Below are 14,527 nucleotides of genomic sequence, written 5' to 3'. Positions count from 1 at the left end.
TTAAGGACAACTGCAAAGCGCTCTGCTGTGCTCAGGTTTCAGGCTTAATTAGCTTTTGTCAGATTGCTGGTTTCATTTCTAATGGGGTAATGAGTTTGCGTGATTCATGAGGAGGCAACCTCACCTCAGGCAATATGGTCTTGAACAAAGTTTAATGTGGGTTAGCTGGAAGAGATTATATCATTGAGGGCTATTTCCCATTTTCATATTATTGGACAAAGCAGTGTCCTCATGTCTCCTTTTTATGCCTGAGGCGATGGCAATTCCTAAACCATGTGCCACGGCATACTGCAGGCTATGAGATTTATTAAATAGTTAAGTGATCATGTTAACCCCAAAACAGCACCCAGCCACAGATAAGCCTCTGAGTGAGTCAAGGCCTCCTTCTAGTCTCATCAAGGAGTGGGCAATCCTGCTTCATCTTTGCATTAGGAGCAATTAAATGAGCCAAACACCCTTGATGCAGAGAAATGGTAAAATAACCCATTTCCCTTCAAGGAAATGGATCATTCTGCTTCTGCATGAATTACTGCTATGATCTTGTGTCTTTCCAAATCAGGAGTTAGTGACTTGCCCTCAGAAGAATCATCCCTGTCTCTTTGCAAGCATTTACACATCTAAAAACTAAACCTTTGAGGCTGTAGGACAAAAAGATGTCCTTTTTGTCCTACAGCTGAACCATTGTTACAGCAGACTAATTATGTCTGAGTAAAGATTTAAAGTCCTGTGTGCTGCATTCCTTGTCAAGTACAGCACACTTGTCCTCAGACATTCATCTTAATCTTTCCTGGGTTATATCTTAAGATCATTTCAGGAATGACAAGACTGAGATCGGGACCAGCCTTCCAGAGATGAAGAAGGTTCATCAGAGCTTCCACCTTGAAGAGGCCCCAGAACACATAATCCTTACAAGAGTGACCAGAAGCAAATGTTGCAACTTCCCAGGCCAATTCTTTCCCTGTGCCCCCCCTCCATGTTCCACTGCTACATCTTTTTTTCCAATGTACCCCTCAGCATTCCAAGGCTCCCAAGAGCCACTGAAGGTTCTCGGTCTATATCACACTGTTTTATATTTTCTTTTACTTTTTATTAACAAATTTTTCTACTTCTATGTACCTAAAGAGTCCTCCGAATATATAGCAACCAATGCCATATCTGGTCCTGTTTCACGTATAACCTGATAGGCACTCAATCAACCTAGGCTCCTATAGATGATTATACAGAAGGTTTGTTGTTTGCTTTTTGTTTTACAGCAGGGGTTCCCAAACCCCAGCCTGGGGGCAATTTGTGGCCCTTGGGGATCCCCAAAGTGGCCCGCAGGGAGCCTCCAGTTTCCAATGAGCCCCTGGCCTTCCTGAGACTTGCTGGAGCCCTTGCTGGCCCAATTAACTTCTCTCAGCTTGAGGGCGACTGTTCGACCTCTCGCATGAGCTGTGGGCCAAGGGCTCCCTCCACTGCTTGCTGTTTCACATTTGTGATGCAGCAGCGGCAGTGAAGGAAAGGCCGGTCTTGCTTTGTGCAAGGCCTTGGGCTATTGCAAGATCTTCATTCATTCATATAAGTTCCACCTCTAATATACTCATTTATGTAAATTTATTCAAATTTTAAATGTAAATTAATTCTTTTTTCCGAGCCCCCAACACAGTGTCAGAGAGATGATGTGGCCCTCCTGCCAAAAAAGTTTGGACATCCCTGTTTGACATAAAAGATTTTTCCTGCAGCACACCCACTCAAAAGGTACTTCTGAGTTTTCTGGCAGCAAGAGATACAAGATACATGAATTGACAACACATTAAATTGAATGAAAACACATATATTCAAGGTATAGTTTTTCATTGAAACATTTAGCAAAAACATGCATTCCTTTTCTTTAGCAGTATTTACTTATTTATAGGTTTGTATTCTGCTTCCCTAGGTAACAAACCTGGCACTCAAAGAGATTTACAGAATAAAGAAATAAAAACATACATAATAAAATATACATCAAAGCAATACTTAAAGCCACAATAGTCTTAAAAACCACAGCTAACATAAAAGCATAGGACAAGCAGCAGATCAAAACTCAGGTAGGCCCCCCAATGTCCTCAACTATCAAATCTCCCCCCTCACCCTACTCACCACGCAAAGCCATTTGAAATTTTTAAAAAATTTCAAGGTTTGTGTCTTCTTTCCAGCAGGGCCTCCAAGAGGAATTTTATCAGGTGGTACAAAGTTTCTTTTGGGCCTCTTCCCAAAGACAGAGGGGGTGAAACAGGGGGTGGTGACAGGGGCCAGCAAAATGGGGGCAGGCAGGGGGGAAACAAGGCAGGGGTACAGTAGCAGCTGGAAAAGTCTTTGGCGCCCAGGTCTACTGGGCTTCCTGATGCAGAGCACCAGTTCTACCTGCCTATGCGGCATCAGCAGCTAGATACAATAATATGGAACACATTTCTAAGTTTCTAAAAACTTTTAAATTGCTGCAGAAAATTGGCACCATTGTATTTCAGCTTACACTAAAATGGAAAGTGTCCGGTGTGTACCAAACTTCAGCAGCAGCAGTAGTCCTGCAGCTGTGTCCCTGAGCTCCTATACATTCCTTCATGGTAAGTGATCCACAAGTCAAACAGTTACTGTAGCAGGCTGGTTTCCCCCTGGATTTGACACGGTTAAGGAGCGCCATGTGTGCATTCCTTGGCCCAGCGCATATGACTTGCAGTAGCATCAACCACCTCATACCCACGGTAGTGCCCCAGGATCCCATGAGGACAGTGAGTCCAGGTGAAATCAGAACATGTAAGATCCCAGGAAGTTTCTGGGCCCTCCCCTTTGTCTCCTGGGCCCCTTTTTTTTTACTCTGGGCCCAGGTACAAATTACCCCCTACACCCCGCTCTCATGGGCCCTCTCCTACAGCTGAGAGACCTGAAGTACTGCCCTGGTAGTCTGGTTTCAATGGTGAGGTTCCTCACAGAAGCTCAAGGTCTGGTAGTGACAGCTAGCAGAGGGCAACGTTTGCTGAAGTAGGCTGATGGAGATTTGGAACTGCAAACAGCTGATGGTGTGTAAAACCATCACACACTGCATATGCTTCTTCCAGAATTATTATCTTTGTTCACACAATGATATACCACAGCTCCGTCTTTGAAACTCACACAAACAGACCCCACAGCTAGGAAACCGGCCTCGAGGTGCATGTGTAAACATGCTTTGTACTGTACTCACTTTTTTCTTTGACAGTAGTTATAACAGTGGCGGTAATATTGACTTTTCTCAGACATTACCAAAGAGCCGAGATGATTAGCAATGGTGATGATAGCACCAGAGGTACCTTGCATTTTCATGATTGCAGTTTCACACATATCACAAATACTGAGGAAATAGTATTTCTGCAGCCGCTGGAGTGTAATTACCACCAGTGTATTATCCCACAGGCTGTTGAACTGAAGAGGTCCCTGGAGTAGTCTGACATTCATTTCTTATCTTTTTCATTTTAAATATTTGAAAACTGATATCGAGCAGAACAGGCACACAGATCAGGGAGGGTCAAAACAGAGAAAGCAGGAATGAGCATTCCTTATCCACCGAGTGCCACTAGTCACACGTAACTACATGTGGGCAGACTAATTTGGGGCATTTCTTTCTATCATACCTAATAGGTAACTTAAACTATACATTCTCCTCCAGCTGAGGTCTCTCATTGGCAGTTTTTCCTACAGCGTGTGTATTTGAGCACTTGCATGCATACAACTTAATTTTGGAGCCTAGAGGTAATCCTATGTCTAGGAATTGCTCTATGGAGTGCCACGACCAGGTTCAAAACACAGGATCATAGCAGCCCAAATGCACCAAATCCTAACTGTCCTTGGAAATTAAACAAGTGCAGGTTGGCTGTGTGCTTAGATAGGAGGCAGCCTGGAAATTCCCAGTGTTATAGGCACCCCTTGACAGCAATGGCACAGACACCTCCCAATGCCAGCTCTGCTGCAGCACGCTGGAACAGCCCCTTACTATGTGTCTTGTGAGGTTTCCTCACATCCGGAAGCTCATGGGACTTCTGAGCTTCTTGAGCATGGGACTTCCGGTTTGATTTTTGAAGGTTTGCATGGTCCCTGTAAATCAAATCACGGGATGGGCACAGTACAAGGCAGATGATTCGCTTCTCATTCTAGACTGCAAGGAACAGACAAATGTGACTTGCATCCACAGCAGATTTGAAGGGCACACCAAATACAAAACACAGAGACTTTAATTATGTCCCTTCATTCCACCTTAAACTGTGGATTGACTAAGTAGTCCCAGCAGTAGGTCATTATATGATGGTCTCAATTTTTAAATGATTTTCAGACTTCACCAGGCTTCTAAGGGCACAATCCTAAACAGGCCTACTCAGAAGTAAGTCTTATTTTGTTCAATGGGGCTTACTCTCAGGAAAGTGTGGTTAGGACTGCAGCCAAAGTCTTAACAAAGCTGAATGACAGGAAAGCCTTAAGAGTTCTGCAAGGGTGGCTGTGATCTGAAGTAACCCAAGTTACTGGAGCCTGTCATCCCCAACATCACTTCTCCCCATTCCACAGCTTTTTGGCAGGCCGGCAGGCCTGAATTTCCCCTGTAGCAAAAGCCAAAAATGAAGCTGTTAAAGGAGTTTTAGCTGCACCTGTGCTGTGCAAGTTCAGACCTGCTTAGCTTCTTCAATCAGAGAGATTCTGGCATGTTTGGGCTAGCAGGGCTATAGGTACCTGAAAGGTGCAGATTATAACTGCCTGCTGGAATCTGTAACTTTGCATGTGCTCAGAGGCAGACTTAAACACAGAAATCAGCTTCAACATATACAGTTCTAATTTGGTACATATTGATTTGAGCCAGTAAAAAAATGCGATCTCTCCATTAGCCCATAATCCTTGCCCATATCTCAGTGCCCTACCTCTTCCGAGTTAACAGGGTGCCTTGCTAGAAGCCAGCATTGTCTTTCTCCCTGTGCCTTTCCAGCACCTCACCCACTGCCTTTAATACATCATCAAGAAGCTGCAATTTCCTGTTTTCCTTGGCAAATACTCTGGGCCACTTGGTTTATTGCCATGACATTGTTCATAGTTGTACCCATAGACTTTTTAAGAAGGAGATGAATGGATCTGTTTATAGGTAATGTGAACAGTACAAGTTCCAAAAGAAAATGACATGGGGCAATGAGTCCTTTTGGACAATTGAGAGAGGGTTATCTCCACAGCAACAACAGCAGTTGCTGCTGTACAAAAATTCCAATGGTCCCTCTGTGTGAATTCCAGCATCTTTCTAAAATAGTTCCTAGAAACAAGACCACGTGATTTTGGCCTCTCAAGGGACAAGATTATTTCCTTTCCTTTTTAAATCTCAACAGATCTCCAAAGCAACTGCTCGGAAACAACCCCCTGTTGATTTTTTAATATAACATTTCCAAGTTAACATATAAGAGGTGGGAGGTCTGACAGGCCTTCAAAGAACTGACATTCTGGCTTTAAGACTTTGCCTAGGAAAAAATGCAAGTTATTTGTATTTTTTCCTCCAAACTTTTTCAAAGTGCTGAAGTCTTTGTTGTCAGTTACCAGAAATGTCTGTGACTTTCATTGAGAGATACTATCTTTTATATACGATTAGAACAATTTTTAAATTGTTCTGAACAGACATTACTGTTTCCACCTTCCTTAGTAAAACATAGGCAGGGTATAAATTCATCCAGCTTTGGCTCTCCAGTTATGATTCTTAGCAGATACATGCAGAGCTTGCGTCCTGAGTACACTTCTGTACTGCAGCGAGTCATGGACTTTTCACTCACAACAGGAGATGAAACTGAACGCTTTCCACATGCGCTGCCTCCGACGCATTCTCGGCATCACCTGGCAGGACAAAGTTCCAAACAACACAGTCCTGGAACGTGCTGGAATCCCTAGCATGTATGCACTGCTGAAATAGAGATGTCTGCGTTGGCTCAGTCATGTCGTGGGAATGGATGATGGCCGGATCCCAAAGGATCTCCTCTATGGAGAACTCGTGCAAGGAAAGCGCCCTACAGGTAGACCACAGCTGCGATACAAGGACATCTGCAAGAGGGATCTGAAGGCCTTAGGAGTGGACCTCAACAGGTGGGAAACCCTGGCCTCTGAGTGGCCCGCTTGGAGGCAGGCTGTGCAGCATGGCCTTTCCCAGTTACTGAAGGTACTGGGAAGGTACTGAAACTGAAACTGAAAACTGACTGAAGGTTGCCAACATTCAACATGCATTTGTCTTATTCATACATTACATTAAGTGAATACCTAACAGTGGACCTTAATTACCTTCGTTGGCAACATAACAGCAAGTTTAGCATTATTGCTGTTTCTGTTTATTGCTAGCTCAGCCTGGCCAGGATTTAGTCCTTTTTTCCTGAACAATCTCCATTCTGGAGACCTGCATACCTTTAGGACTGCAGCTGCAGGGCATACAGCGACCTTCATGATGCTGGCGGTAGAAGCCTTTCTTACACCGCTCACAATGAACTCCTTCAGTGTTGTCAATGCAGTTGAGGCACTGGTATCCATATCCTGTTCTTCGGAGCAGCTCAGGGTCAAACATGCACTGCCTGGATTTTCCATTGCAATGGCAGGCTGAAAGACAGAGCCAGAAAAATATCCACCATTAAGAAAAGGGGAGCCTTGGGGCCATTATGAAGTGACAATTGACATTTGACAACTGCTTAGTCTGAATACTCAGATCAAAGCCAGGTAGTTCCACATATCAGTGAAGCACTCCAACCTAGACATGCTGGTTTCCCCTGGCCTGCTAGTCTCAGTGTTCTGTGGAGTTGTTTTATGGAAGAGCTTTCAAACCGAAAGTAATCTGAAGCTGTACAGTCCAGGAACAACTACACCCTGCTGTTCTGTTGTGTAGTTTGACTTTCTCAGAGCCAGAGGTGTATTTGAGGGAGAATGGACCTCGGGGGCCTTCTACAGGAGGTGCTGCCTTTGACCTTTCTTTCAAACAATCTTAGCCAAGAGCAAATACGAGGCTCAGCAAGAGGTAAACTGAGAAATTTGCGTATGCATTTGCATTTAGCATATGCTAAATGTCTAGGCCACCAACTTACCCAACAGCTTACGGAAAGACTACAATCCTAAGCAAATTTTCTTGGGAATAATTCCTATTGAACGCAATGGGACTTAATTCTGAGTAAACACGCATAGCCTAGCACTCTAATTTTTTTATTCATCTGGGATATTTTTAAATGTTCCTTTAAAAAATTTTTTTTTAATGCATTTGTTTTAAACCATTGCAACCCACACCAGAGGTTTGGGATGAAATAAGCTAGGAGATCTTTAAATGTAGTATACCGAGGACCAATGGTTTTCAACCTTTTTCATCTCATGGCACAAAGCACTAAAAGGGTCAAGGTATCATCAGGTTTTTAACAATTGACAAGGTACACTGTGCTGTCAATAAGATGCTCACATCCCCCAATGGCCCTACTAATAATGACCCAAATTCCCACGGCATACTTGGGGACCAATTGCAGCAAAGCAGCATGCCACAGCACAGTGGCTGAAAGTGGCTGCTGCAGACGCTTGAGTATAAGTCGCTCACAGATAAGTCGAGGGCAGGTTTTGAGGCAAAAATCATGGAATTTTCTACGACCCTCTGATAAGTTGGGGGGTTAAACTTAGGGGGTGTCTGACTATAATTTTGTTTGATTTTATCCAACAGCAGATCCTGAAAAATAACCTATCCGTTAATTGTTGCCTAAGAACTGTACAGTCTCTAAGTTATTTAAAACATAGTAAAAAATCATAAGAAACATTTTTATTCATTAACTTTTTTAATTTAATTTTTTTAACTTAACAGTTTAATGAAGAAATGCTGAAGGTACGGCCTTTAAGTGCCTATGTTGTGGCTGCATAATTACCCTGCTTCCTCCTATTGGTAGGGGAGTAGTTGAGTGGGATTGGGGGGGAGCTGTTTACAACAGCTGTGGTTATGTCATCAGCAGGAGCACTCAGGTGCTGCTGTTGAAACCTTTTTCAAAGATGTTAGTGGAGAAGAAGCCATCAGGCTCAGCAGGCAGCAAACTGAGAAATTTGCCTAGAAGCATTTGTCAGGGTGCTATGCATTATTCTTCCCACTCCAAATTTATCCTCGCAACTATCTTGTGAGTCTCTCTCAAAGTCATAAGAATGGTGAACTGTACAGGCTCAGCTCAGTATAAAAAAATAAGATATTTATTAAAAACATAAATACAGACCAGCACACACGCAATGCCTATCAAATGCACAGCAGAGAACAAACCAATGGTCTCTAGAATCAACTAAAAGATTATTCTGGATGAAATAAGAAATTCCGAGAAGTTAAGAGTTTTAAAAGGCAAGTGTAAATTTGACGTTGCTGCCATCTTCCTTTTTGTTCTTTAATTCCTATCCAGCCCTGCTGGATCAGATCAAAGATCCATCTTGTTCAGCATTCTGTTTCAAGTTGTAGCCAGCCAGATGCCTCTAGAAAAACCTGCGAGAAGGACAGGAAGGCTCTAGAGTAGGGGTGTCAAGCAATGTTGGGAACTTGAGCCTGGTGACTCAGAGTCGAGTTGCAAAAATGCATGATTTTTCCTGACTCAGTGACTCATGACTTGCGTGTGTGGAAGACTTTGAAAAAGACTTGAGTCAGGGGCTGCCTGACTCAGCACTCATCCCCACACATGCTGACTTGAGTCTGCCTGTCTCTGGGGGTGCTTGCTGACTGATTTCGCTGTGTGGGAAACCTTGTGGGGCCATAATTCTGACCGGTGAGCAGCAGGGAGTTCCAGCCGGAAGGCAGGAAAGGGTTAATGAATTGGGCTGGAGGGGGAGGGAGGCTGGAGTGAGCTCTTTTTTTCCCCGTCTCTGATAAGAAGGAAGGAACCAATGATCATTGGACAAACTATGGGCATTTGGATATTTTTATTAGCTGAGGGAGAGCAGGAAGAGGAGCTCAAGGAAGGAGCTCAAGGAAGAGGAGCTCAAGCTCAATTCTTGCCTTACAATTGGCTGCAAAAGCCCACAGAGAAAACTCTTTTGCTAGTGCTGGTTTCCAATCTAATGGCTTCTCTTGGCTCTGTTGTTACTTGGGGGAGCAACCCTCACTGAATGACCGACTACAGTGGGACTACTTCTGAGTAAAGCTGCAAGGATCGGGTCGTTCTGTTAAGCCTTGCAGCTGCTGCTCATGATCCTCCTCCTACCTGTCGCCGCTTCTGTCCTGGCTCTCACTCAGTCACTTTCACCTATTTGCAGATGGGCAGGAACAGTAGGGGAGTGTTCAAAGAGAACCCCAACTCACACACAGATCCTGGCAGCAGCCCTGTTTTTTCCACAGCAGGTTTTTTAAAGGGGGGGGGGTGGTGACTCGACTCAAGTCATCAAAGGGTGACTCAGAAACTTGGAAAGTGCCCCCGTTAGGACTCTTTTTTGAGTCAAGTCACAGGCGGCAATGACTTGGTGACTCAACTTGAGTCAAGCCCCGCTGGGTTTTCCCAATGCTGGTGTCAAGCTCACTTCATGTTGTGGGCCAAATAGCATTCATGGCGCCTGCTGAGTGCTGGAAGTGATATCCTTGAGCAGGAATTGACATCATTAAGCAGATGATGGTCAGAAATAAGCACTTTGGTCTCACATAGAAATACATTGGCTGCAAATGACAGAAGAGAAAATATGCAAATCATGTTCATAATTTCAAGATATGAGAGATCCCAATTATCATGCTGAGAGAGCCCAATTATAATGGGGGCCAGAGAAATTGCTTCTAAGGGCTGCATCAGACCCATGAGCTTTATGTTTGACATCCCTACTCTAGAGCCAGTCAGCATTGTATGATTCCTCCCCCCCCCATGCCTCAACATTTGCTTTTCAGAGGTACCCTGTCTCATTCATGTCTATGAACACTAAGCAGTCCAGGAAGGGCTGCCAAATCAGTTAGAATGTTTCCCATGAATCACATCCTTTGAGTCATTTCTCGTTGCCTAGCAACCTCATAAGCTTCATTCTTTGACACTTGACCTCAAAATTCACCCCACATAGCTAGGATATGGGTGTGCTGGCCCTTTGCCATGTCTTTACTATTCATTGTCCTTAAAAAAAACAAAAACAACAACAACCATGAATAAGGATCACCATCTTTGATGGACCACCAAACCTACAGAAACTGTTCTTCTGGATGCTGCCATGATACTTGTGGAGCTTAGCTGTTCATCCTGACATTCAGCCAACACCTGTGAAACTGCAATTTACCTCCCCCCCCCCCAGGGCATGTGATAACAGTTCCTCTCAGCCTATTTAATGGCACAGAGAGATTTAAAAGTGTGAACATAATCCACTCTTCCCTGTTCCAATAATATTGTCATTGGCAAACCTTTGTGCAGTTCTTTCTCATCTCATAATCTTGCATGTGAAAGCCCTTTATCTTATTGGCTGTTCTCTACTGTTACTAATTGTTATAGGGTTGCCAACTCTGAAGCTATTTCTGGAGATTTTTTCCCCCCAACATGATGCAATGCTGGAAATTCTTGAAGACTGTTAAATCTCCATGATTGCTTTCAATAGCCACCTGAAGATTGATGCAGAATCCTGGAGACTCTAGGCCAGTAGGTGCCAAAATCCAGCCCAAGGGCCAGCTCCGGAGCCTGGAAAAAAAAACCTTCTCCCATGTGCACGGCACTTACCATTCCATGCCACACTGTCTTATCTTGCCAGCTGATCCCTGCAGAAAGTTGCACTGGGCAGCCACCTGCTGCCCATTGCCCCAGTAGGCTCTGTAATCCAATTTTGGGTTGGAAGTGGTTGCCCAGAGCAGCCACAGACCTCCGGAACCCCGCGCCTTGGGCAAAGCTCCGTGATGGCACCCCCCAGGCTATCGCTGCCCCCCCATGCAGAAATCTGCCCTCCCTACTCACCAGAGGCTCACACGACCTCCTCCTGCATCAGGGAAACCTCTGTGAGGTTCCCTGACGCTATAAACTGTGCTTCCAGCAAATCGGAAGCACAGTTTCCATCCCCGTCAGAGCCTGTGGCATTTGCCCCAGGGAAGTCTATGGGAGGTATGTAACCGGCCCTGAGTGACCTTCTGTAGACATGGGCTGGCAAGATAAGATGCCGCATGGCAACACGGTAAGCACCATGCACAATGGGGAAGGCATTTTTGGCATGCAGCTATCCTGCAGTTTGGAGACCACTGCTCTAGGCCAACCCTGGAGGATTTGGCAACCCAACCATTAAAATGTGGCAGCCAAGACGTCACACTAACTTCTGACTGAAATAAGAATATTGTCCATTCTGGTTTGGTTTGGCTATCAGTGCTCACGCATGCTTTCTTGGGATCAACGTGTGAGAACTACAGAATTTCTGTTCAGGGTCTGTGGCTCTTCCAGCAGTGCATGGGACACTTTCTTGTTATCAGCAATGGGCACAATCCTAACCCCTTATGTCAGTGCTTTCCAGCACTGACGTAAGGACACTGTAACTCTGAGGTAAGGGAGCAAACATTCCCTTACTTTGAGGAGGACTCCATGAGTGACACCCAACTGCAGGATGCAGCACACATCTCATTGGCATTGCTATGCCAGTGCTGGAAAGCACTGATATAAGGGGTTAGGATTGCACCCAATGACATTTAAAAGCTGGATAGTCAATCTTCTGCAATTCAAGAGGTATAGAATTCTGTATAAACCCCCATGTGCAGATATGGGCTACATTAGAACTGTCTTATTGCCTTCATTTTTAAAGCAGGACATCCCACTCTGCTTTTGTGTTTGTGGAGACACACAGCAGACGCCCAAAGTACCAGAGTTTTACAACACAGCAATTTCATTAATTACCCAAGCAAACTCCAGGAGGGAAGGGCTATCAACAGCAACAAACCATGATGACTAAGTGGAACTTCCATGTTCATCAGAAGAATACCTTTGAATAGCGTCTAGCCTGGATGCCTTTAAAAGGGGATTGGACACGTTTCTGGAGGAAAAATCCATTACGGGGTACAAGCCATGATGTGTATGCGCAACCTCCTGATTTTAGAAATGGGCTATGTCAGAATGCCAGATGCAAGGGAGGGCACCAGGATGAGGTCTCTTGTTGTCTGGTGTGCTCCCTGGGGCATTTGGTGGGCCGCTGTGAGATACAGGAAGCTGGACTAGATGGGCCTATGGCCTGATCCAGTGGGGCTGTTCTTATGTTCTTAATACCATATTCAAAGCAACAGTGAGGGGTCGCTTCCTTCGTGCTCTGCTTTACAAGCATCCCAGGTGACATGGTATTTCACAGAGCTGAATGTGCAGAGAGAGAGAGAGAGAGAGAGAGAGAGAGAGAGAGAGAGAGAGAGAGAGCCCTGCTCCCAGGAGTTACAATCTAAATTTTAAAAATGGGGAGCATGACAGAGATCAAGGGAATGGCAATACACCCCAGAGAGGAGGGAGGATCAAGATCTTGGATGAAGGTATGAGAGGGTCAGGGAACAAAGGATAAACTTGAGCAAATATTTACAGTATATGTTCTTAGGCCTTTGCTTCCATGGGGGATGAGGACTAAGGGTATATCATCACTACTACATATTTAAAATGGTTTCAGTCATTTCCTCTCCCTGGGCACTGTAGATTTGTTGGGGAATAAATGTTCAAGACCCCTAACAATATTCTCATTTCCTGACAAAATGACAGTCCCTAGGATTCTTTGGTGATCCCATGGCGTTGCTAAAACTAGTATGAGCTGAGAGTGTAGCTAAGCCCTGAGGTGGTTTTGAGGAAGGGCTGGAAAATATATAAGACTTCTAACAGTTTAGCAAGGCATTTTATTTTTAGATGCAGATGAATTTCTGCTTTCTGAGGAAAGGATTTGGATTTATGTTTATTTTAACTTGTTGGTGTGTGCGTGTGCACATCAAAGTGCATGCTTAATTAAAGGGGAGGAAAATAACACAAACCTGCCCATTGAGGCTCTTTGAAATGCATTCTGGGGGGGGAAAAAATCAGATATGTAAGAGCCACATCTTGGTCTCTGTCACCCTCCAAGCGTGCCAATGATCATCACTATCAAGGCGCTTTTGCAATCAAGTATGAGCCTTAGCAATCTGGAGAACACTTGACAGCTGCTTCAGTCAAGCCTCAATTTGCTGCCAACACATACCGTCATGTTCAGGCACGACCCTTGCATTCCGAGCACTGGAGAGCTTCTTACACATCGGACGTGTTCTGGGTCTGCCAAAGACTGCCAAGCTAAGCTGAGGTGATCTCATCTCATCTCAGCAGCACCTGGAATTTAGTCAGCCTGCCCAAGGCAGCCCACATGCTTGTCAGCAGCCTTACTCGTTTTCCCAAATTCCCTCCATGCCCCTTTTTTTGCCAAAGGTTAGCTCCTGCTGCAATCCGCCGAGTGCCACAGAGCTTCATCATTGTCGGTTTCCTCAGTAGCTCAGAGTCAAGCTACTCCTTATATGGAGTGCTATGCTCTTTTCCTCTCTGCATTGTGAAAGGGTGCGAGTTGGGGCAAAAGAAGGGCAAATGGAGACCTTTCCGCTCCTGTTATTTATTTATTTTTACTGAAAATGTTTTTAGCTGCTTTTCCAAAGCAACTAAAAAAATGACTGTCAGCTGCTTAAGTCAAAGCAAAGAGGGCACAAAAACTGGACACCACTTTTCACTGTGGGTTGAAAAGGAACATAACATGGGTGGGAATGAGACACGTGCATGCCTTATATGGATTACCAAGCATTATATACATGCCTCATATAATTACACTTTATACAGGTTCCCTCTCACCAGAGTTAGCTGCAGCTTCCAGGAATGTATTTATAAATGGCTGGTTGCAAATCTCAAACACATTTGCTGCCACAGAATGTGTGGCTAAGTCCTGGGTGATGTAATAGCTAATGTGCTGAGCCGGGAGCACAGAAATGTGGGTTCAAATCTCTTCTCAGCTAATAAATCCATTGTATGGTCTTGAAGAAGTCACCATAAAGCTTCATTGTCTCACAGGTGGATATATATATGTTTTTATTTGTTTTTTAAATTGTTTTTAATATGTTGTAAGCCGCCTTGAGTCCCTTCGGGGAGAAAGGCGGGGTAGAAATAAAGTTATTATTATTATTATTATAGAATAACTCTACAGCCACAATCTCCTTGGAGAAAGAGTGAGGCACAGAAATTATCAATGACATTCTACTGCAGTCAACCCAACCAGCAAAGGTGACAGTCACATCCCAGGTATTCAGAAGTATTTGGAGGAACGGAATGCTTTACACACAATGAACACATAGTATAGCATTCCAGATTTGCAAGGAGCAATTCTTAGATGATGCTAAGAAAGCCCGTGCCGGATTTCTGCCATCATTTGGTGTTACAGAACAGCCTGGAACAACTCTGGATACAGAGCATAACAATTATTCCTCCTGTGTATGATTGTAGGGTATGAGGATAGAAAGAAGGAGAAATCAAGGCAGGGAAACACATGTTGTGCAGACATAATGTAGACAGATGGGGAAGATAGCCATACACAGAGAGGCTTGCCAGATCTTGCAAATTACAACTACTTC

At 44.4% G+C, this 14,527-nt stretch overlaps 1 protein-coding gene across 1 annotated transcript in view; it reads right to left on the bottom strand.

Moving 5' to 3' along the window:
- Window positions 1-13,177, bottom strand: part of LAMC2 (laminin subunit gamma 2) — a 42,643-nt gene extending 29,466 nt beyond the window's left edge. Inside the window, exons 1-2 of the mRNA XM_066624537.1 lie at window positions 13,123-13,177; window positions 6,406-6,594 (exon numbers count right to left, since the gene is read on the bottom strand). Of these exons, the coding sequence (XP_066480634.1) occupies window positions 6,406-6,594; window positions 13,123-13,177 (244 nt within the window). The remainder of the gene's footprint in view (window positions 1-6,405; window positions 6,595-13,122) is intronic.
- Between the last annotated feature and the right edge of the window lie 1,350 nt (window positions 13,178-14,527).

The sequence above is a fragment of the Tiliqua scincoides genome, chromosome 4, assembly GCF_035046505.1.
Source record: "Tiliqua scincoides isolate rTilSci1 chromosome 4, rTilSci1.hap2, whole genome shotgun sequence".
NCBI lineage: Eukaryota > Metazoa > Chordata > Lepidosauria > Squamata > Scincidae > Tiliqua > Tiliqua scincoides.
This window is presented reverse-complemented; position numbering and strand designations above follow the sequence as displayed.